Raw genomic sequence first — 24,115 nt, forward strand, 5'->3', positions numbered from 1 at the left:
AAGTTGGTGTTGTTAGTTTGTAACAAATTACAATGAAAGATGGGAAGACGCAATGTTTGCTTTTGGATGCAAAAGGTCGTGGATGAATGATTAATTTTGGCAAAAATGACGGGGAAGTATGATGCTAAAACGTTTCTCATTCAATTGATTCTGTTTATAATCCATCTATAGAAAAGTTAACCATATTGTGGCCCGTGTCAGACCTAAAAAAAAAAAAAAAAAAAAAGCGCTAAAGTTGAAACACAAGTACAGGTAATTGTGATGTTTATATATAATTGGATGTAGAAAATATGTATGTATAAATTGGCAGCAAATTTATGCAGTCCTTTGTTAACACATTGGGGTTGAGGTCTGTGCGACCAATCTTCCTCTTCTCTTGACAGTAGCGAAAGAGTCTGTATCCCAAAGTACATCGATCATTCCCGTATTGCAATATGGAATAGCTCCTCAAACGTCTGCTGGAACCCCTTATTGAGATCAAGTGTGTAAAGCACAAATTCACCCACCCTGTTTTTTTTTCTTCATAGGCACACGTTTCCCATACTTCTACAGTGTTGTGTCTAAGTGATGTGCTGGCAAAAACACAGAGTCTGTTGATAGGATAAAAAAAAGGAATATCTTCTTCACGTTCTAGACTAACCCTGACAGACAGCATTATTTCCCATGGGCCAGTTCACTCTGGACCCCCCTCCTCTAGTTCCTCCGTAGGTTCAGAGTCTTCCTGTGGAGGGACTGGCCACTCCGTTTCCTCCACCTCCTCCACCTCCTCTACCTCCTCTGGCTCCTCCCCTTCTACCAGCTCCTCTTTGCTGCCCGGCTCCTCCTCCTCCTCGTGAATGGCCAGGATTGGCTCAGCGACATTGTTGAGACGGACGGACTCCGCCCCCTGGCCCTGTTTCTGGGCCTCCTCTGCGATCACCTTCTTCCACATCTCGTGGTTCTCCAGCAGGTGGTGGGTGATCTGGCAGAAGACTTTCCTCCTTTTCTTGGGAGTTGCTTTCTCTGGGGGGGAAAAAGATGGAAGATAAAGGATCGAAAACGTTTCGACGACAGAGCAATACCGTACAAGTCTAAAGTGTGCTTGCTCACATGCATAAGAGATGGTACTCCTCAAGGGGTTAATCCCAATAAAAATATGAAATGAAATAAGCAAGAAAGGAGCACATGGATGGCTTCTGGCCATGGGCTTTTGTATTTGTGTATGCGATTTTGTATGTATGATTATATATGTGCAGTATGAGTGTCATGTATGTACTATTACAGTATGTACATTATGTACTGTGTTCTGTGTATATATTAACTTTTCTTTTATAATGCACTTTTATCTTAGTATTTCTGTTATGTGAAGTATGTTGAGACACCCGTTGGTGATAATGCACTTTACATACATTTGACACAGACTTTAAATTTAACTGAAAATAGTTAATACTTAACAGGCTAAAAAGTAGAGTCCGCACACTGTGGCTCCCATTTGCGTGATTTATTCAACTTTTAGTTTTTTCTCGTACTGCTGTTTTTATTGGGTCTGGCACCTGCTTTGAAGACCGCTTGTTGGGATGTGCGCGTCTCCTTCACCGTTTTATATCACTTATCAACAGGCTTTCATTGTCAACCAAAATAACACACTATCACTTAAGTGACTTAAGTGACTTAAGTTATATGCTTGTCCTTACGTGATCCTTCTGAGCTGCTGGACGTGTCTTCCTCTGCTGTATCCTCTTCCTCTTCCTCGTTCTCCGCTGCCTCTGCCTCTGGGCTGACCTCCACCCAGCGTCCGGGCATCAGGGTCTCCGCTGCGTCTGGCCTGGCCTCCACCCAGCGTCCGGGCATCAGGGTCTCCGCTGCGTCTGGCCTGGCCTCCACCCAGCGTCCGGGCATCAGGGCAGCTGAGTCGTAGGAGTTGCAGAGCGGCCCCACGATGTGTGTGATGAAGGACTCCTGGAGCTTGGCCAACTGTGGTGCCGAGCGGTCCATGAACGGGCTGATGGGGAGGTCCAGGCTGGACTCCTCGTCACCCTGCAGAGGGCAGAAGCACTGTTAGAGCCCCGTTCATTACCAGCTGCATGAACGCCAGGAGACGGTATGATCCACATATCACCACCATACACACTGCTGGAAAGAACTGAAGCATTCAGGACAGTGTGAATTGTTGTCATTTGGTTGTACATGCAGAAACTGACACAGACAACAAGGCTGCAACACGACCTAAACTACCATGACGAGGGACGGTTTCAAGATGTGTTTAACACAAACACAGTTGACTAGCATGGCGATATCTGCAAATCGGCATCATGGCAGTGTGCACAATTCCCCCTCTGGCTTTCTCTATGGCAAATCATTAGGGCGTCGTCAAACGAATGGTTTGACTACTACTGTCTGATTCAGGTTGCTGAACAAATGTAACAATAAGGAAGAGACAATGAAGCAATTCCAACAGTACTAGGCTCATCAATCACGACACCCACGTTTCTGGCAGACTTTGTGGGAATGAGCTGAGCTGATTCAAACTGGACACTGGTCTGTTGTTAAAGGAAGGCGTTGCCGATTTTCAACCCGTTTTGTATCATTATAATGGGGGCACGGTGGCGCAGTCGGTAGCGCTGTCGCCTCACAGCTAGAAGGTCCCGAGTTCGATTCTCACCTGGGACGCTGTGGGCGCTGGAGTTGTGACCCCCCCATATCTTCAGTGCCTACTGCCCAGGTGAGCTATCTCGTCGAAAGGGCCTTTCTGTGTGGAGTTTGCATGTTCTCCCCGTACCCCCCAGGGGGTTCCTCCGTACATAACCCCCCACTAAAAACATGCAGAAGATCGTCATCCGACCAGTGACGACAACATCTGAAGTTGGTCCCCGGGCGCTGGAAAGAAAAAGCGACCACTGCTCCTGGCCTGCCCCCTGGAGGAAAAGGACAAGCCTGGATGGGTCAAATGCAGAGGACATATTTCACCGGCCACCGTCAGCTTGAGTGTGTGTTGTGGCCGCATGCATGTGTTGTAGTGTGTTCGTGTGACAATAAAGACGGGCTTCCGTCTGAAATCGTGTTAAATCGTGTTAATCGTGTAATATATGCAGATGGGCAGTGTTTACCTCTCTTCATGTTTTTCCTGCGGCGAGAGTGTCAGAACGCGTCATTCCGAGACGCGAGGGAATAGATGTTCTGCTCGAGGGCGGGTGTTCTAACTCCAGATTGTTTATTTACATTTTTTCTATATGCGCACATCCACGGAGAATCGAGAGCCTTAACGATGATTAATGACCCATACCAGCTGGCGGGGGCGGAGTTTCTGCAGGCAGACGAATGGGCGTTTCTCGGTGCAGAAAACATACAGAGAAGGTAAACACGGTCCATCCGCTTACATTACCGAGATTATAATGATACAAAGCGAGTTGAGAATCAGCAACGCGCTTCCTTTAAGTTGAAGGTGGCGTTCCTTCATCCATGGCGAGATATCGGCGAGGCGTGCCGATATATCCACGCTGAGACTGTGGGGTCGTCTGGTGGGAACGATAGGAGGAGCTGGGTAACGTCAGCGAATGGTACGTGAGCGGAATCAGACCACCAAGTGAGGTGGTGTATAGACCAAATCAGCGGGGATGTTTACATTTACTTCCGGTTACCCCTGGTTCCGGTTACCTCCGCACAAACTGACGTGTTGAAGACAAAAACAGACAAAGAAGACAAAAATGGTTCGTTTGTGTTGTGTTGTTGGGTGTCCAGTGACCATAAAGAGCGGGTCAAGATTTGGATTATTCTAAATTCCCTCTGCAAAGGGCAAACATGAGCAAAGAGAACTCTGGATTCGGCGGCACAGGCTTACTACAGCTACAACATCCGGGTTCCGAGCTGTATCCGAGCGGCGTCAGTAGCCTCTGTCTGTAACGTAACGTTAACGAGTCTGAAAAAAAACTGCGACTTTGACAGTTGTAAACAAACATTATTAGCTAGCTAACACTACATAAAACAAACACAGAAGAAAGGCTAGATACGTCGGACAAGCATGTTTACCAACCGTTTGAACATTTAAATTGAAAGTAGTCGGTCGAAAACAACAAGAGTTTGACAGCATTTATTTGACAACACGCAAATTTAAACCTGGCGCCTTCCCGAAGTGGTACCCGGAAGTAAATGTTGTTTACATGGTGACGTCCCGGTGATTTGGTCTATATAGAAAAGATATAGGGGTAGTAGGACTCAAACCAGCGGAGAGCAGATGCTGAGAAGTCAAGCTCAGCGAGTGTGGAGAGGAGGATTTGTTGGTCAACCGTGTCGTAGGCAGCCGATAGACCAAGCCACATGTAAATGGACAACACCGAAGAGCTGTTTCTGTTGCCCCGCTTCTCCCCGATACCCTTGAGAATGGCCTCCTATATCTAGCTGGCTCTCGCTCTTACAGTAGCTGAAGTAGCAGAAACACACGAGGGCTGAACATGCCGTGCGTGTCGTCCCTGGAGAAATTAGCACAGATTAGCAGTCACTCAGAGCCCACAGGGAACTGCTTTGACACAGGTCACCGAGGTTTGACACGAGCTCCAATTCGTGGCCCGATTCTGTTAGGCATCATCTTCATCTTCTTATAATAGCGATGTCTACGCACGAGTGAGGTCATGATGAGACGTGTCCATTACGCTCAGGGATTAAAGCAACAAAATACATCTTCCGGGTGACATTTCTTCTAGGCCTATTTTAGCTATTTCAGGCATTTCAAAGTGTCCGCTTTTTTTCCGCCGTACAGTCGCTTCCCATAGGTTTTCATGTAAAAAGAAGTAGAAAAAAAGAGGACAGTGATGGGTACATACAGTATCACACTTATCTCCAGTAATGATGCATGAATTGTGTTCCAGGCTGGATCAGTATGTTATAGGTTCCCAACATAGACATATTAAAACTGCGACAGTTCACACAACTTTAACAATACATACACATATTGTATATCAGACCCTTCTTGAGCTACTTCTGATTTCACTCACAAGGTCAAAACTAGAAGCGATGTGATCTATAGTTTTTGAGATATTAATGTTTGTTTGGCACAGCTTTTCAACATTCATACTAGTTCCTGCTGCGGTGGTACCCGGAAGTACTTTTTTGTTGCTGTGATGTCCTATAAAGCCATCAAGAAAGACTTTTATGGTGATAAGGCATTAGTAAATTTGGAAATATGCTGTGGATCCTCCACCAGATTCTTATAGCAACCCCCCCTCCGGTCTCAAGGAATACAGAATACAGAACATAGAAGGTATATACAGAGATGTGGTAAAGATAAAGAACTACAAACTGATGGTATTGACAGAACAGTATACATCATGTCTTCTTATCTGTGAATCACATGACTGGCGCCTCACCACACGCGCTGCTGCACAGCTGTGGTGACATTGGGTGAGTTATCTCGGCATGAGCGATCGGAGGGAGCAGCACATTTACTATCTCAATGTGTCAGCAGGCAGATTGAATGAAAAATGAATCATCATGGGGATGAAAAGCCCACAAGCTTGAGATCAGAAATGTGTATGGAAGAAACAAGGGGGCGTGTACTTTAGTTGCATTGTGGGTTTTTTGATACAGAATGGAGTGACTTTGTCTGAATCAGTCATTATGTTCTGTTCCCCAACTGACTTTAGTCATTTGTTTTCTGGGGAAATTGTGAGAAATATATTTACTTCTGAAATCTATCAGCTGTTTGCGTGTATGAGTATGTGTGTGTGTGCTGTACAGTATGTGTCTACTAAATACCTGCGTTAATTTGCATGTACTGTATCCACCTTATTTTTGAATGCCCCGCTGTAAAATAATTATGGGTACAAGGTCCGGTGACTTGATTGTTGCAGCTTGCGCATTTCCTTGTTATTAACGAGGAAATGTGCAAGCTGCAACAATAAATAAGACTGGTTTGGCGCCTTATTTGAGGGAATGTAATAATTGTATCTATCGCATCTGCTATTTCTGTTGCTCTTTGAACAACTCTGGATATTTATCGACGAGATTTTTGCCAAGCTGGACCTGATTTGCTCCGTTCGCCTGCAGCTTTGAAACATTGTTTACAGACGGGTGTCAGCAACGTAACGGGGGGGGGGGGGGGGGGGCATCATGGCAGCTTGAAATAAGGTGGATAGGTGAAAATGTTCTGTTGATTGTTGATGTTGATTTTCTGTTAGTGCATGAACGGCACAGTCAGGTTTATTACGGTTAGACGGAGACGGCTCACCTGCTCATAGAACTCGTTGACGATGCCCTCCGTCCACTGGAGATGCAGGTTCTTGCACTTTAGAGGCCCGTTGATGTCAGCCAGTTTGATGCACATCTGGCACACCAACAACCTGTCGTTCTCATTGGACCAATCAATACCTGTAGATGGATCATCGCCCACCTAGGGGATCAACAAATGGACATGTTGACATTTACCACATCTGACAAAACATATTGGGAGACACAGCCTGCAATATGTATTATGTCAATGTAATGCTATTGACCTACTATTGAGAGACTGTGCATTCATATTCACACATCTAGAGAGTTTAGGAAACAGAAAAACCATACAGTAATACTGTGATGCAGTGTGGATGGCTCAAAAGCAAATAGGACTAAGGCTTTATACCTTGCAGCACTTGCATAAGGTACAAGAGTATTTTTTCCCCCCTGTGATTAAAGGCATGTTATATAACAGTCACAGTACATTCAGTGAGATATGTACAACTATATAACTTCGGTAAGATACACCCAATTATACATTATGTATTTGTCTTTATCAACTTTATTTTTCTTCTTTTGATTATGATCTTATTTCAAGTGGCTCCAATTGGCAGAATGACACTGACATCTGTAGTTCATGCTTGCATCAGACACAGTTGGAGCTGAATGAATTATTTCTAGGTAGGCTTTAATGAGCTGCAGAGCCCGGAGAAGGCAGAACATCAGAGTCTTATCATTCTAACCTAATAACCCGGGCAGCCGAGCAGATGAAGTGCACAACGAGATGGGTTCTTCGCAGAAAGCTAATTTGCTTCCAGGAAGAGCAGAGCAGCACGGTGTACCCGCGGTGAGAATGAGTGCTGTTAGTTCTGGTGCCAAGCCAGTAAGCTGTGTGTGCTAGCTGACAGGCCGTGGGTGTGCTAGCAGCACCAGTGTTCTTCATGCTCACAAGGAAACAACTCATGACCCTCCGATCCAAAGGCAACATTGTGTCCAGACTCAAATGAGTTCCTGAAAAGCTGCGGGGAAGCTGTGTGTTGTCTTGACTTGAGCTGAATACATTTCAGCTCCTGTTCTGCACAAACACACCTGTTCCTCGAAAGCCACTGGACATTTCCCTCTCAATGAACCTTTGTTTTCAATATTAAAGAGAGTGGAATGGATGAGAAAGCTCTAAGTACATATTTCAGCTATAACACAAAGAAATGAAAAGGAAAGGAACCAGACAATCCATTATTCAGCCTAATCAGTTTCCAAAGACAACATCATGAATGAATGAATGAATGAACTGTACTAATACAACCTTTACTTTACACCTCCTATCTGAGGATTAGTATTCATAACCAAATGTTGATATTGACTGAAAACATCCAGAACCTCATTCAAAGATCCATCAATGGCTGAAACTGCTGAGATGAAATGTCAATAAATAATCAAACATTTCTATAATAATTTCAGATTTAATATTCCCAGGAAAATATTTTCAAGGCTACTTTGGTACTACTACTACTTCAAAACATCTTATCCTTAAACTCAAATCTAAAGTTCAAATCTGTTCGAGATTCAGTGAATTCAATGTAAGAGACTACGAGATTTTGAAAAACTACCTTGGCGTTGAACTCGGCTAGGAAATCAAAGTGTTTCTTGAGATCGGTGGCCAGGATGGCCTCGATGACCAGGAAACGGAAACGCTTGAACTCCACGTGGTCCAGGTTGACCAGGAAGTTGAACTCGGGCCGGGACATGAAGAGGTTCCAGGCTGAGGCAGCATGGTGGTTTTCCAGAACTGAGCGGTCATTGTACAGCACAGCCTGCACGGACGAGCACACACACACACACACACACACACACACACACACACACACACACACACACAGGCACACACACATCCACGCGCGCACACACACACACACACACAGGAAAGACAAAGACAGAGTGAGACAAAGAGAGAGACAGATGGAGATAGATACAGTATATTCGACAAATATAGATGGTGTACAGTTCCATGGCACCTAGCTAGATATAGATGGTGTACAGTTCCATGGCACCTAGCTAGATATAGATGTGTACAGTTCCATGGCACCTACAGTACAGTAGCTAGGTGTGCAGCATCAACTGTTGCTGCACTTGAAGTTACTAGAAACCTGGAAAAATCAGGATAGCCCCATCATAAGAATAGGTTCTGGTAAGTTAGCATAGACGTAGCAGACGTAGCATAGACATCTAAAAATATGGAGTCAGCGTGATGTCACTCATTGGTATTTGAACTCGCTTGGGGTTGTTGCGCAGCTCGTGTGAGACGGCACGAGACCTGGGATTTCTCAGAGCCTCAGCTCCACCTGCTATTGGTCGGTGATCGGCAGGCTGCGCGATCACTGGACAGGCCACCTGTCGATCCCGCCCAAAACATAGTCTTTTCTATCGTCTATTTGACTCTAAACATGTGAATTAGATCAACATTCACCCCCGCGTACAGTTGTTATGAAAGGTGAAATTAGCTATAGCCTATAGATGGTTTTCACAGAATTGTGTTGCTAGGGAACAGTTTGAAACCTATCTTATTTACTGTCAGCTATAGAGGAATGAGTCTGGAAGTAGTGCTTGGGTTCATCGGGGGAAAAGTCTATGGGTATTTTTACAGTAACATGGGGATTTTGCTTAAATGCCTAAAATAAGCTCTGTGGTCAACAAAAGTTTATGGGAACGGTAATTTGGGTTCAGCAGGATAATCTTCACAAATGTGAATCACTTTGATGTCTTTTGGAACCTAAATGCGTTTTTTTTAACGCAATTTTTGGAAAACGCTTCAAAAGACATCAAAGTAATTAACGTTCGTGAAGATTATCCTGCTGAACCCAAAACACCGCTCCCATAAACTTTTGTTAACCACAGACCTTATTTGATGCATTTAAGTGAAATCCCCCCCATTCTAAAACCCCATAGACTTTTCCTCTGATGACAACAACATGGCGTCGATTTCTGCTTTAGCCTACACCCGTCATCCCTGCGGGACTCTATTGGCAAACACTGCAACAGGAAGTAGGCTAGGTGACATTTTGAATGTTTATTTTGTCAAGTTAAAACCGTCTACATCAGTGATTCCCAACCTGTGGTCCGCGGCCCCCTGGTGGGCCGCGAAGGTATTGCAAGTGGGCCGCAAAATCATTTCCAAAAAAGTATGATTTTTGAAAAAAAAAATTTTTTTTTTTTTTTTTCAATTTTTTTTTGAAAGATTTTGAAAAATCATACTTGAAAAAGTATGATTTTTGTTTCTTTGATGTTATTGCTTTTGCTTGAATTGAAGTTTCATCTTTACATCATCTTTATATTGGGTTTGTGTTTATTTGTAACCCTATCGATTTAATGGGCTTTCTTCTGATATTTGGATTTTGTTTGGATCTGATATTGGATGTCAAATTGTTATGAGAATGCATTTTTCCATTGTTGAAGGATACCGTTATTTATTAATCATTTGTTAATTAGCCTGTTACAGACAGCCCCTTGCTTGTCATTTCTGACATCTGTGTGGTGCTGATGGACAGCTCCTTGAATGATTGGTGTGTGTGTGTGTGTGTGTGTGTGTGTGTGTGTGTGTGTGTGTGTGTGTGTGTGTGCATGTGTGTGTGTATGTGTGTGTGTGTGTGTGGACAGCTCCTTGAAAACTGTAATACTGAAGGTGTTACAGGTGCTGTGTTAGTGACTGTGGAGCTTCCAACATGTTTCTCCTGTATTCAGTTCAGTCCTTTATGTTCAATTTTCAATAAAAAACGTGCTCTGAGAACGCATTATATGGCCTTTGTATTTATGGGGTCGGAGGTGGGCCGCGAACATTTTTGAGACATAAAAGTGGGCCCTGAGTTGGAAAAGGTTGGGAACCACTGGTCTACATGTATAGACCAAAAACCATGTTTTTAACCAGGCTCTAAACATGCTTATTCCTGTTGTAAAGACAGGCATTTTAACATGGGGTGAATGGAGAACGACTCTCTTTTGGAGCCAGCCTCAAGTGGCCATTCAAGGAGCTACAGCACATACATACATATATATATATACTATATATATATATATATATATATATATATATATATATATATATATATACGCTTATATATATAAGCGTATTATGTCATCTAGCGGCTTTCTGAGTAGCCAATAGCTACTTTCCTTGCAAAAGAGTTGGCACGACTGTTCAGTCTGCAATTCACCTTTTTCAACACAAGCCATTTTGTGTCTCAAAGGCAGGAAGTAACACAGGTGCAACCAAAACATAAACGATGGCCCCAGCACTGGAACACCTACATGGATTGGAAATGGAAACCCTTCATATTTTTGCTCGCACCCGTGTTACAGTACTTCCTGCCTTTTAGACACAACATGGCTGCTGGGAAAAAGGTCAATAAGTCTACACAGCATGAACTTATATGAAGGTGGTCAGTTTGCCACACACACTCCACACCACTACATATACAGAGGGACCATTAATGGGTGAACAGGTTTTGTGGGCCTTACAGGCGGAATACATGGGTACCTGTGGGGCGCTGGTGGCCACTAGGAAAGCATTGGTCCTCCCCGGGTGGTCATAGTCGTGCATTGCAGCTGCCACATACAGCGCCATGAGCTCCAGAGCAGGTATGAGGCCCGACAGGCAGCCGTACCCACGCTCTGACACAGTGTAGGTCTTTGAAAGCAGGAAGCCCATATGACTGTGTGTTATGCCACTGTCAGAGTCTGCATGGCCACAGGAGAACAGAGAGAGGGGAGTCAGTCAAGGTACCACAACTCACATTATGCACACTTGCACATGTATGCTAATTATTAGCGATGCACAATAATAATCCATCTAATTTCAGAGAACATCAAGCCTCTCCTGCAGTGGAATTAACACGTTGTTACAGTATGCCTGATATTATGGTCTACACATGCACACCTTTGAGAAGCATAGAGAATTCGGGAGCTCTTTGTGTGTCGTGTGGCAACTTACATACACGCAGGTCTGCACGCGCGCACGCACGCACGCACACACACACACACACACACACACACACACACACACACACACACACACACACACACACACACACACACACACACACACAGTCTTAATGTACTTAAGTCACTTTTGGGAGACTTACATGCATTCCCTGGAGACTTACCCAAACCCTAACCAGAACCACTACTTGCCTAACCCTAACCAGAACCACTACTTGCCTAACCCTATCCATAACCTAACCTAACCATAACCTAACACTAACCTTCACCTTAACCAATGACCCCCAAATCAGCTTTTTTAACAACTAGGGACACGGCTGTTGACCCAATTGCACAAGCCGTCCCCAATCACCTGGTCTTAAGTCAGGTGTGTGTCCCCAATTTTGACTTTAGTAAAACCACACACACACACGCACGCACGCACGCACGCACACACACACACACACACACACACACACACACACACACACACACACACACACACACACACACACACACACACACACACACACACACACAAGCACACCTGAGTCACTGGCAGAGCCGTGGTCAGTGATGAGGCTGGGCAGGCCAGGCACAGCCTGTGTGGTGAGGTACCAGACTGCATGTAGTACATCTGTGGCATGGATCCTGTTGTGATCTGGGCCAGGAGAGAGAGAAAACAGTGTATTCAGTGGGTCTAATCTTCTCCAGCAGGGGGCACTGTTGGGCTGCTTATGTTTCTTTTAGGAGCCTCAATAGTAAGGCATTATGTGGGTAACTGAGGAAACACGGTGTAATGTCTCCCTCTAGCGGCTGTATATTAATATTACATCCATATCTGAAGTAAAGTGTATACTGAGGCAGCATCTGAAATGGTAAGAGGGTGGGTAAGTTGTTCAAGCTTGATCCTTACATGGTATGTCTCTGTAACCATTCTCAAGGGAATGGAAGTAGTTCATGAATTCTTGGACGGGGATCTTGAAGGTCTCAAATAGGCCAGTGTCTTCAAATAGCCTGTAAGCGACCTGACACACAGAAATCAAATTGTCGCTCACAGAGTACGCTCACATTCACCAGGCTTGGGAATTGACAGATTATTATTACATATAAGTGGGTTACAATAATCTAGTAACTGTAATCTATTACAGATAAGATGCAAGGATACACACACACACACACACACACACACACACACACACACACACACACACACACACACACACACACACACACACGCACACAAGGTTGCTTGATGGATTACTGAGATTTGTTTAGCTTGAAATCCTGGAGGCAAAATACCCTCAAATGATCAGAGAGTAGTCATCTTATATTACTGAGTCTGAATACTCAAGTCGTTCGCATGACCTAAGTGTGATCAGTAACCTGTAATGGACTACATTACCCATGACTGAACAAGTGGTCCTGCCTGATTGGCTCACCTGACTGAGGATGCGTCCACACTTCCCATTGGTCTTCTCCACCAAGCTGAAGATGGGGAAGTTCCAGTTGTTTAGCTGACTCATCAAAGGCTCTAAGTCCACCATTACCAATGGCTCTGGAGCCAACATGGGCTTTTCCTGTACAAGTGACACGTGATGAAGAGCGGTAAGTATATATAAGTATATACAAGTAGATATACAGTATATGTACGGTATGTATGTATTTGTCTAAACATGACTGTGTGATTGGATGTTTGTCTGTATTCTTGTATTCAGTTGTTGATGTACGGTTGTATTGCCAAGAAGTTAATGTTGCTGTTGTGCTTGCATTAGAGGGGAACTCCACCGAAAACCAACGCTGATTTATTTTGCACATGATCCCACGCACATCCTGTAAACAGTCTTTCAGCCATTTAGTTGGGCAATTATTGAGAGTTGATTTGAGTTCAGATGTGGACCAGTGATGTCACTTGTGCATGAATGACATCACTGGTCCACAACTTAACTCAAATCAAATCGACTCTCAGTAACTGTCAAACTAAATGAATGTCTGCGAAACGGTTTATAGCTTTCGGATATATGTGAGAGATAATGTGCAAAATAAATCAGCATTGTTTTTCGGTGAAGTATTCCTTTAAAATGTGTATTTTTTATTTATTTACTAAAGAGCTATATGTTATTCATGCCTCTCCTTACCTCGGGAGGTATTAGTGGGTGGAGGATGACATGCTGGGAGGCGTGTTTGCCTTCCTCTGTGTCCTCCTCTGTATGTGCTACATCACTGCTGTCACTGTGGTTGGCTTCATGGGTGCTGTCATAGTCTGACGACGCGACCACAGCGTCCTCTGCTGGCAAAAGAAGGAACAGAGAGATGCCATGCTGGGGTTCACCCCAAAAGCACGTGTATAGGTTGGGGCTTAAAAGAAAAATCCACCTTCAAATACTCTTCAACTGTTAGATATCATCATCAGTTTGTGATGTGCATTCCGGGAGTTATTTTGTGATGACGGGTTGTCTGTTTGGTTCAGTTAGTGATTATATGATTTCCCAGAATGACTTGAGACAACCCCAGAGAATGGCTACTAGTTCATGAACACTGGGGTGTGTCTGCACCCGTTACAACCCCTTATTGCATGCTGTTCTATTAAGGCTATAGACGGTTTTCACCAGAGCGCAACCCCACAGGGGTGGCGGTTTCACGGAATGGTCAGTCCTGCACTTGAATGTTTTTTTTTCTTTTATGTCCATAGCAAACACTGCAACAGGAAGTGAGCTGGGGTTCAATTTAGAATGTTTTTGTTGTCAAGTTAAAACCGTCTATAGTGTCATTGGATTATTATTTTGTAATCTCTGCCTACAGTACAGTACAGTACAGTACATTGAATTTCTCCCTGTATGATTGTTCAATGTTTGTGAAAAATGGTGTAAGGAGAAGCCCTTGCTCTTTTTACGAGAGGCTGACACCAAAACATGACATCAACCATTTTGTGCCTAAAAGGCAGGGTAAACACAGGTGCAACCCAAAGCATTAATGAGGGCCCCCCCCAGCACTGGAACACCTAAGGCCATGTTCAGACTAGGAAGCCAAATCTGATTTGTGAACTTTAGTGACCTATTCATGATTCTATCCAGATTGGTTTTATGAGTCTGGACGCTCCAAGTCTGATTTGTGTCACTTGTCCCACACCAGAGGTCTGGACACACAGATCCGACTTGAACACTTGCCCAAATCAGATTTGTGGCAGCGCGGACACACTCCCAAATCTGATTTGGGAAACCAATCAGGATAATGACGATTAATGACTTTAGCAGCAAAATCGGATTTGCCTGTAGTGTGAACGTGGCCTAAATGGTTTGGAAGCTGGAAACCCTCATTCATGTTTTGGTTGCGCCTGTGTTTACCCTGCCTTTTAGACACAAAATGGCTGTGGTGGAAAAAGGACAATTGATAGCCGGGACAAAAAGTACACTCCATTGCTGCAGTGCTGGGGACTATCTTCATGTAATGTCACATCATCTACATTTGGTGAGTTATCCATACGAAAATAGAATAAGAAAAATACACCAGCAAACAACAAAATGCAGAATGCAACGTACAGTAACAGTACATTATCAACTGTGTGTTTAGGGCGGATTGTCCGGCTGACGAAACAGCATTCAAAGTCATTTGTGACTCTAAAACTGTCCACTGACACTACCAATACAACGCTGGTGGTTTTAGAAAGGCCATACATAGCCATGAGTGTACTTGGGATATATACTTTAAATAGGTTATACATTTATTTATCTGGCTATTTGGAGTTTTCCCACCTATCAGCCTAGTCACCACTAAAGCCCAGTGCATGGCCCGGGCCATTGGATACCCTACATGTGATTTTGGAGGTCGTAAGTGAAATGTAATATGGTGGAGTTATGATTGAAGCTAGAAGATTGAGACCATACCTGACCGTGGTATCCTGTCCCCTTTGTCTAAAGAGCCGTCCCCATGGCTCAGCTTGATGTACGGCCTCCCACAACTGTGGACAAGAAGGGGGTTACGAGTTAAGAGACAAAAAGTGCGGAGACTAGAGGACATGTTTCTTTCAACTCCGTAACGTACAGTACGTCATTCTCCCTGGTGACGTTTGCACCTCGTGCGGTGCCGCCTACGTAACGACTCGTCCTGTTATTCAATTATACATACAAGTCAGAAGCAATCAATCTCCCCTGTTTTGTAGACTAGAAGATGTGGAAGCTCGGAGCTCGGAGCTGGAGGCTATACAGTACATGCAGAGACGTGAGGGGGAAATGGGAAAAACATGTTATCAGGAGCGCACATGTGTCCTCCGCTCAGAGATTTGCATGCAAACCCTGGAGCGTTCGATCGTCAATCAAATATAGACATCTCTTTTCTTGTTTTGTCGGATAATTTATGATGCAACTTGAATCGCCCCCTGTGGGAAGACTGGGTGCCTGTCATGACGTACAGTAGTGATGTTGAATTGGTTCTGTATGCGCAGAGCAGATCGTCGAAAAAGCAGAGAACCCCGGGCCAGCACCAGACCCAAAATCAACAGAAAGTGCTGAAATAAAAAGCCCGGCACTGGGAAACAAATGCAAAAATGTACGTGTGTGTGTGTGTGTGTGCGCGCTTGGGAATTTTTTGTTTTATGAAAAAATGACTGTGCAAGCTTTTGTTTTCTGTAGCTGTGCTGGAAGAATTGGGAGTAATGCCATTCACTACATCTGTCTTTGATGTTTGACTAGTTGGCAGAAGTTGTCAAAAGCACTTAATGGGTTTCCTACTGTGCTGTCCACACGTTAAACAGACGTTGCGCAGATGCCGTACGAAAAAAAGAGACTCATTAATGCGCTTTATGGATGCACACATTAACACAAAATGCAATCGGAATAAACAACAACGCCACAAATCAGAAGCAGCCTCTGCTGGTATTTGGCGCCCGAGTCTGCCGGTGAGATATTGAGCCCACCCTCTTTTTTTTTAAGATTTACGACAGGCCGGTGTGTGAGCAGCACCAATAACAGCTCACAGCGATCCAAAAACTCCTACCAAAAAAAAAAAAAAAAAATCCTCTTGACTTGTTTTGAAAATGAGATGGAGAGAGATGAAGAAATTTCATATGTTTATCAACCGGCTGATAAATCACCCACCACCACCCCCGCCCTCACTTTCCACTTTTCTTTTCAGCTATAAACAATCGTAACAATCCAGATGCTCCGATAGGGGCGAAATATCCTTCTTTTATGGAAAGAACCTTGGGGCCGGGGCCTGTGATGGAAGTTACCTTCAGTGACACCACGGGGAGTCTCCCAGCTGTTCTCAACCGCTTTCCCATGTTCTCCATTCAGCCCGGCGCTGTCAAAGCTGCTGGAGGTGGTTCCAATTAAAATACCTCTCCCCAAATGTTGTAGAACGTGCAGGAAATGCCTGCCATTAGAGCGTGGTGTCACAGGGAGCACAAAGGCCCGACTGTGCTGTGTCTCTATCTCCGTCTGATAAATTGTTTCTCGTGCACTTCTGAGCCGTTACGTACCCACCCTGCCTTAATGATGCCGAGGGGCCCCAACAAAGAGAGTTCTGTTGTGTTTGCACGAGCCCTCCGCTCAGACGTTATACACTGTGCGTAATGCCTAGCAGGTGTGGAATATAAAATAGTTTGATCGTTTGGCGGGCGAACAGTTGGTACATTATTGTCAGGGGGGTCCGGGGCGGGCGGGCAGGCAGGCAGGCAGCAGCGCTTTGGCTTAAATGCTTTACTTTTAATGAAAGTTGAAGAACTGGCAGACGCTCTTCCTGTTCTGCCAACGCAGCAGAATAACCTCAGCTACTGACGTTCAGCCTGCAGGACACAATGTCAATAAGGGAGGCCATTTTCCTCTGGAATAATAATGTGTACGTCAGCTATCAAGTGACATTGCTATTATCACAGACTAAACTAATAAGAGTTCCATAATGTCATTATAGTCATTCATTCATTCATTGTCCCAGTGGGATGCCGACGATCTGGACAAGCTGCAGCTCACACTGTATTTTCTCATTTGTTTTTGCCTTTTACTAAATGGATCAGGATTCCAACAAGCCAAAGGTCAAAGGTCAAATGCAGCTTCTGGCTTTACACATACATCTTACGACATATAGGTGAGGTGCTGTACAGTCCCTCTCTCACACACTCTCACCTCTTACAGTCTCTCTCCCTCTCTCACACACTCTCACCTCTTATGGCTCATTTCCACCACATTTTACAGCCCTGCACAGCTCGTCACCACTCGGCTCTACTTGTTTCAACCCGATGGACGTTTTGCTTCCACCGCTGGTCATCTGCTATCCCGCCAACCCCCGCCCACACCTGGTCGTCATAGCGACCGCATATCTGCCCTCCGCCCATAACCGAAGTAGCAGTAGTATAACGTTAAAATTAAATCAATACACAGAACTTTTAAACTGTTTATGAAATACTGGTGCCTCTAAATGACCTACAGTGTACATGGGCAAATGTGACAATCGGCCAGGAGAATGGATATCACTTTGTTGTTAGTCAAACTCACATGCATGCGCTGCGCAGGGGACGGGAGTTGCGCTACAGAGTGAAGCCTACCCCGGCGGCCTCTCACCAGGCAAGACCGCGGCTTCACCAAAGCCCCGCCTGCGGCCTAGCGGAGCCGACGCTGCACACAGCTACAAAGGGCTTCCTGAGGAGCGGATTTTTTTCTCTCTCAAAACAATTGAAAACCACCGTCATGTTAAGCTGAGTAGGAGATCGCTTTTATTTCACCAGAGCCGAAGAACACAAAAGACTGATGGAAATAAGATAACAGAAGAAGGTAAGCCCCCTGCCCCACTAAACTGGTACTGTATGCAGCTTCAGTCAGTAGATTAAACACGATTCTGCCTGACCAATCAGTCGTCTGCAGTGTTTTCACGTCACCATATGAACCCGGGTTCACAGAACCTCAACAGAGCAGGGTCCAAAAGCAGCACGACTCAACCCCGACTCAACCCGGGCTGTTCACGTTTTTGATCGGTGGAATGAGACAAAAAAGCGAGATGAGCTGGGTGGGGCCGCGTTGATACCAGCGGTGGAAATGGGCCATTACAGTCTCTCTCACACACACTCTCACCTCTTACAGTCTCTCTCTCACACACTCTCACCTCTTACAGTCTCTCTCTCTCACACACTCTCACGCAAAAGCATCTTGGCATGCTGAAGTATGCACCTTTAATCAGGTTAATTATCCTCCAATAGGAACTATAAATTGCAATCTTGTCTGTACGTCCTGAGAACACCCTTCTGTGATTGGCCTCTGTCCGCTCCCCTCCTCTCCGCCGCAGCTTACTCGCAGATTTCATACTCAGCCCCTCACAGCAGGTTGGTTCAGAGCCCAGGCGAACAGTGTACCATGCCACAATCAACACAGTAGCCATTATTCTCTGCTTCCAGGAATCTACCTGCCCTTAGGGCCAGATGTGAAGGAGATAACAGCGCAGTGGCTGGGGGCGGGGGGGGGGGGGGGGGGGGGGGGGGGCGGGGGCGGGAGGGGTTAGGTAGGTGACCTCTGACCTGAGCTGTCAGATAATAAAGCTACAGTACATACTGTAGCTTTGAAGTTGGCGTTATTGCTGCTTCACACTCGGCTGCACGTCACTGAGAGCTGACATGATGGAAAAAGGAGGAGAGAGAGAGAGAGAGAGAGAGAGAGAGAGAGAGAGCGAGGAGAGAGAGAGAGGGAGAGAGAGAGAGAGAGAGAGAAAATAAGGAGGCTAATATCCTAATTAAGATGGTGCAGATTTGATGATGGAGCAGAGAGAGGGCAATGGAAGCCATGTGTTCCCTTTCTCCTCCCTTCTCCTCCATGTGTCCTTCATCTCTCTCTCTCTCTCTCTCATGTGTCCTCCATCTCTCTCTCTCTCTCTCTCTCTCTCATGTGTCCTCCATCTCTCTCTCTCTCTCTCTCTCATGTGTCCTCCATCTCTCTCTCTCTCTCTCTCTCTCTCTCTCTCTCTCTCATGTGTCCTCCATCTCTCTCTCTCTCTCTCTCTCTCTCTCATGTGTCCTCCATCTCTCTCTCTCTCTCTCTCTCTCTCTCTCTCTCTCTCTCTCTCTGTTTCACTATTGTGAGATGCATTACTTATCAGGAAATGTTTTTGTTTGGACTATAAGTAAATATGCTGTTGCTGTCTTGGCCAAGTCTCGCTTTTTTCTCTTCCTTTTGATAATGTTTCTCTGTCACATTGGTCAATTCCCCCTGTTGCTCCACCCCCTCTGCCAATCTGAGTTCTAGACTAGCACCATGCTTCCTCCCTTACATGTATGTGCAGTCGGCAGCCGCTTCTTTTCACCTGACAGCGAGGAGTTTCACCGGCAGGATGTAGCGCAGGAGCGTGCTATTCCCCGCCCAGTTCCCCTCCCCGCAGAACAGGCGCCCCGACCGACCAGTGGAGGCGCTAGTGCAGCGACCAGGACACATATACCCCCACCAGCTTCCCACCCGCAGACACGGCCAATTGTGTTTGTAGGAACGTCTGACCAGGGGCACTGTGGCGCAGTGGTAAGCGCTGTCGCCTCACAGCTCGAAGGTCCTGGGTTCGATTCCCGCCTGGGACGCTGTGGGCGCTGAAGGAGTGCGTGCCCGTCCGCATGTCCTCGAGTGCCCACCGCCCGGGCGGGGTCGTTAAAAGGGCCTTTCTGTGTGGAGTTTGCATGTTCTCCCCGTGCCCCCTGGGGGTTTCCTTCATATAGGAACCCCCTTCACCAAAACATGCAATATCCTGGTCGCTGAGGTGGTTCCTCCTCTGGTCGTTAGGGGCGCCTGTTCAGAGGGAGGGGAACTTGTTGGAATAGCGTGAACCTCCCACGTGCTATGTCCTACCAGTGAAGCCTCCCCTGTCAGGTGAAAAGAAGCGGCTGGCTAACTGCCCATGTCTTGGAGGAAGCATGGAGCCAGTTTCGGCTCTCCCCAGATCGGCAGAGGGTGGAGCAGCAACCAGGACAAAAAAAACAAAAAAATGCACTAATAAGGGGAAAAAAATTGATAAAAAAATCAGAGGATAAAAACGTCTGACCAAGCCGCAAGTACCGCTGCGGGGGAATTGAAAGAATAAGCGTAGGAGTGCTCCAGACATGGCGCTCTTTAGACAAACGCTGTGGGCTAAACCAGACCATAACAGGTTTGATCCCCACAACAGCCAATGTGTTCGTGAGGCAGATTCTGAAGCCTTAGCTGCTCTGGAACCCGTGTCTCTCTGCTAAAAGCTCCCCAGAAGAGAGCACTCAGCTGCAGTAAACACAAGCCAGAGGCTCTGTACTCTCCGCTCGTGTCTGTGAATCCTGTGACACAAGCACCTGCATGTGTGTGTGTGTGTGTGTGTGTGTGTGTGTGTGTGTGTGTGTGTGTGTGTGTGTGTGTGTGTGTGTGTGTGTGTGTGTGTGCGCGCGCGCTAATTGCAGGGTTCTGGGAACTGGAGAGAGGCCCAGGTGTTTGTTTACCTTCACACCAGCACATGTGGCCGTGGCCGGTGCACATGTGGCCGTGGCTGGGGTACTGCTGCTGTGCGGGCCGGGCCGGGCTGCAGGTCCAGGCGACAGGGCCTTTGTGTGTACAGAACCGGTCCAGGCGACAGGGCCTTTGTGTGTACAGAACCTGCCCAGTGTGCTTACAGCGATGGAACTTGTTCAAGTAGCATCCTGTCATTGTGCAAATAGAGCCAAACAAACCACTGACAGGCCTGGCCCAAGCAGACTCCAAACAAAGCACCAGTACCAGTCGCTCATTTTGAACTGAAGGTTGGGTATACTCACTAAGGTCAGACTGATATATATCAGTTTGCAAGTACATCTGTGGATTTCTGTATTTTTTTTAATTAAATGTCAAATATCAGACAGTTATGTCCCTCGGCTATGATGGAGGTTCCTCCCTGACAACAGCTATAAAAACAGACTGTAAAACCTGACATGAAATCACATTTTGTTTCCACATTTTATTTATCCTACTACTATAATTGGAGAGCCATATGTGTGTGTGTGTGTGTGTGTGTGTGTGTGTGTGTGTGTGTGTGTGTGTGTGTGTGTGTGTGTGTGTGTGTGTGTGTGTGTGTGTGTGTGTGTGTGTGTGTGTGTGTGTGTGTGTGTGTGTGTGTGTGTCCGGTGCTGCAAGGCATACCGTTGCTCCGATCGCCTCCAAACTTTACAGGGGTCTGGCATGACCCCTGTAAAGGGGTAGAGTGGGTAGGGTGTGTGTGTGTGTGTGTGTGTGTGTGTGTGTGTGTGTGTGTGTGTGTGTGTGTGTGTGTGTGTGTGTGTGTGTGTGTGTGGTGGGGCACCAGCACTGCTATTAGTTTAGAGGGCCCACCATCTCACCTGCACTGCAAAAATCTGCAAGTGCTGTACTTTATTTCATAGTATATTTCAAGTATTTCTCATTTCCAGCAAGGCTCATCTGGATGTACTTTTGCCAGTCCCTGTGCACACACACACAACACATACACACACACACACACACACACACACACACACACACACACACACACACACACACACACATCCCCCCACACACACACACATGCACACACAACACATACACACACAGCCCGCCCCCCACACACACACAAGCACACACAACACATACACTGATTCAGCTGAACAGCACAAGAGTTAACGTCGGTTCAAGGCAGGCCATCAGTGCCTGAATCCATTTTCAGTGTTGTGTGTCTGAGTCAGACATCAGACACGGCAATTTGAAGTTCTCCTAAAACCAAACAACAATAACCAAGCCCTATAGCCTCAGACACATTTTCTAACGCGGCATTTGAAAATAAAACCAACTCTGACTAGCAACCGTACACACACGCACGCACGCGCACACACACACACGCACGCACGCGCGCATCTTCTACGTCTGCTAACTTTCCCTCTAGTTTGACACAGCACAGGCTTCTCTGTCTGTGACACAGAGGCACAGAGCCGGCCGGCTTGCCAGGAATCGTCTGTATTTACTGACAGGCCTAAGCCTCCTTCAGAGAGCGCGTTCGTGTCCGTGTCACAACTCCATGGGGAAAAAATGAATAAGACGGATGAAACATGAAGGGACCCTTTCCTGCTGAGGCGCAGTTAATATTTTAACGACAAGGATGCGCGTGTGCTTTCCTGTACTGCCAATGCACACACGCATCTTAAAAACAACATGTGCATGCTAACTCATATTGACTCATACAGTATGTGTCATACGTGTGTGTGTGTGTGTTGTAGTGTACAGTACACACACACACACACACACACACACGCACACACACGCACACACACCCGAACACAGATGAGATTTGCCAAGCTGAATCTTCAGCATCTGCCCCTTTGAAATTCACAAGAAAAACATTGTTTGCCCTGAGCTATTCTCAGATGCCCCGAATATACGTCACCATAATGACAAAGCAATTGCAAGGGAATTCAACCCCTGCGCCGATCATTGTAAATGACGGTGAAACAGTTCAGCTAATCATAACGACTGTAATAAATTGCAGACTGCGTTTAATTTTCGGTCGAACGCATCATTCCGATTGACTATCAAAATATAGAATACAAGTTATTTGTTGTGCTTTAGTTTAGACAATGCGGGGCTTTGCTGTCGTGACATTTCAACCGATTCACTACATGGCTCTCTGTTGTCACTACATGGCTCTCTGTTGTCACTACATCACTCTCTGATGTCACTACATCACTCTCTGATGTCACTACATCGCTCTCTGATGTCACTACATCGCTCTCTGTTGTCACTACATCACTCTCTGATGTCAGGTTTCTCAAGAAGAGAACTCCTGCAAAGCAAGCTCGCGCACAAAGTCAAGCACATGTGCACACACACCGTCATACTGTACACACGGCACGCATTGACACACAGACGCAAATGCACACACGCACGCACACAGTCACACACACACAGACACAGTCACACACACACACACACACACACGCACGCATGCGCGCACACACACACGCACGCACGCACACACACACACAGACACAGTCACACACACACACGCACGCACGCACGCACACACACACAGACACACACACACACACACACGCACGCACGCACACACACACACACACACACACACACACACACACACAGTCACACACAGTCAGACACACATTTAAATGTATTATTTATGTCCACATAGATACAAAGTACAAAGGACATTAACACTAATAATGCAATCAAATGTTGGGAGTCAGTCAGTTACATGAGTGCCTAATTGGCGACCACATTAATTCATACACAAAAAGATTACATCACACAGGATGATGACAGTGGCAGGTTGCCAAATATAGTTATATACTGTAAAGCTAGATGACGGTCAGTATCCACTTCACACACACACACGCACACACACGCACACACACGCACACGCACACGCACACACACACATCAACACTTACATATACAAAAAACCTGCAACCTTCCCCACCCTACTACCGTTTCCCTCAACTGAGCACGGAAGCCCTCGACACGTCTAGGCACAAACACACGCCCTCATGGTCCATTGTATCACCTGCACACAGAGTTGACCTTTGACCCGTGATGCTGTACTTCTGTGAGGCCTGAATCTCGTGCTATCCTCCCCGCTAAATGTGCTGAGGCTCCATGCGTGTCTTAGTTATTCAGGTTAATGCCTTTGCCTGTGGGGCACGTTTCCATTCTGGCTCACATTGCACACACGCTCCACTGCCGAGCTGCTGGGCCATACTGTTCACTCATGCTGATGTCTTCAGCACAGCCACAGTGCTGCACAGCGACAGCCACAGTGCTGCGAGTGAACCTCATCACCTTAGTGTCATGTGTCACAGCCACAGTGCTGCGAGTGAACCTCATCACCTTAGTGTCATGTGACAGCCACAGTGCTGCGTGTGAACCTCATCACCTTAGTGTCATGTGACAGCCACAGTGCTGCGTGTGAACCTCATCACCTTAGTGTCATGTGACAGCCACAGTGCTGCGAGTGAACCTCATCACCTTAGTGTCATGTGACA

The 24,115-nt window shown here is 46.0% G+C and overlaps 1 protein-coding gene across 1 annotated transcript in view; it reads right to left on the reverse strand.

Annotated features, from left to right (window-relative positions):
- Positions 1-673: 673 nt before the first annotated feature.
- Positions 674-24,115, reverse strand: part of LOC310800617 (cGMP-inhibited 3',5'-cyclic phosphodiesterase 3A-like) — a gene marked incomplete at both ends in the record, with an annotated part of 120,459 nt that continues 97,017 nt past the window's right edge. Inside the window, 10 exons of the mRNA XM_083663247.1 lie at positions 674-1,002; positions 1,674-2,016; positions 6,200-6,361; positions 7,791-7,994; positions 10,712-10,911; positions 11,699-11,812; positions 12,068-12,179; positions 12,594-12,731; positions 13,290-13,441; positions 15,036-15,109. Of these exons, the coding sequence (XP_083519373.1) occupies positions 674-1,002; positions 1,674-2,016; positions 6,200-6,361; positions 7,791-7,994; positions 10,712-10,911; positions 11,699-11,812; positions 12,068-12,179; positions 12,594-12,731; positions 13,290-13,441; positions 15,036-15,109 (1,828 nt within the window). The remainder of the gene's footprint in view (positions 1,003-1,673; positions 2,017-6,199; positions 6,362-7,790; positions 7,995-10,711; positions 10,912-11,698; positions 11,813-12,067; positions 12,180-12,593; positions 12,732-13,289; positions 13,442-15,035; positions 15,110-24,115) is intronic.

Source organism: Poromitra crassiceps (genome assembly GCF_964638095.1).
Source record: "Poromitra crassiceps genome assembly, chromosome: 30".
NCBI lineage: Eukaryota > Metazoa > Chordata > Actinopteri > Beryciformes > Melamphaidae > Poromitra > Poromitra crassiceps.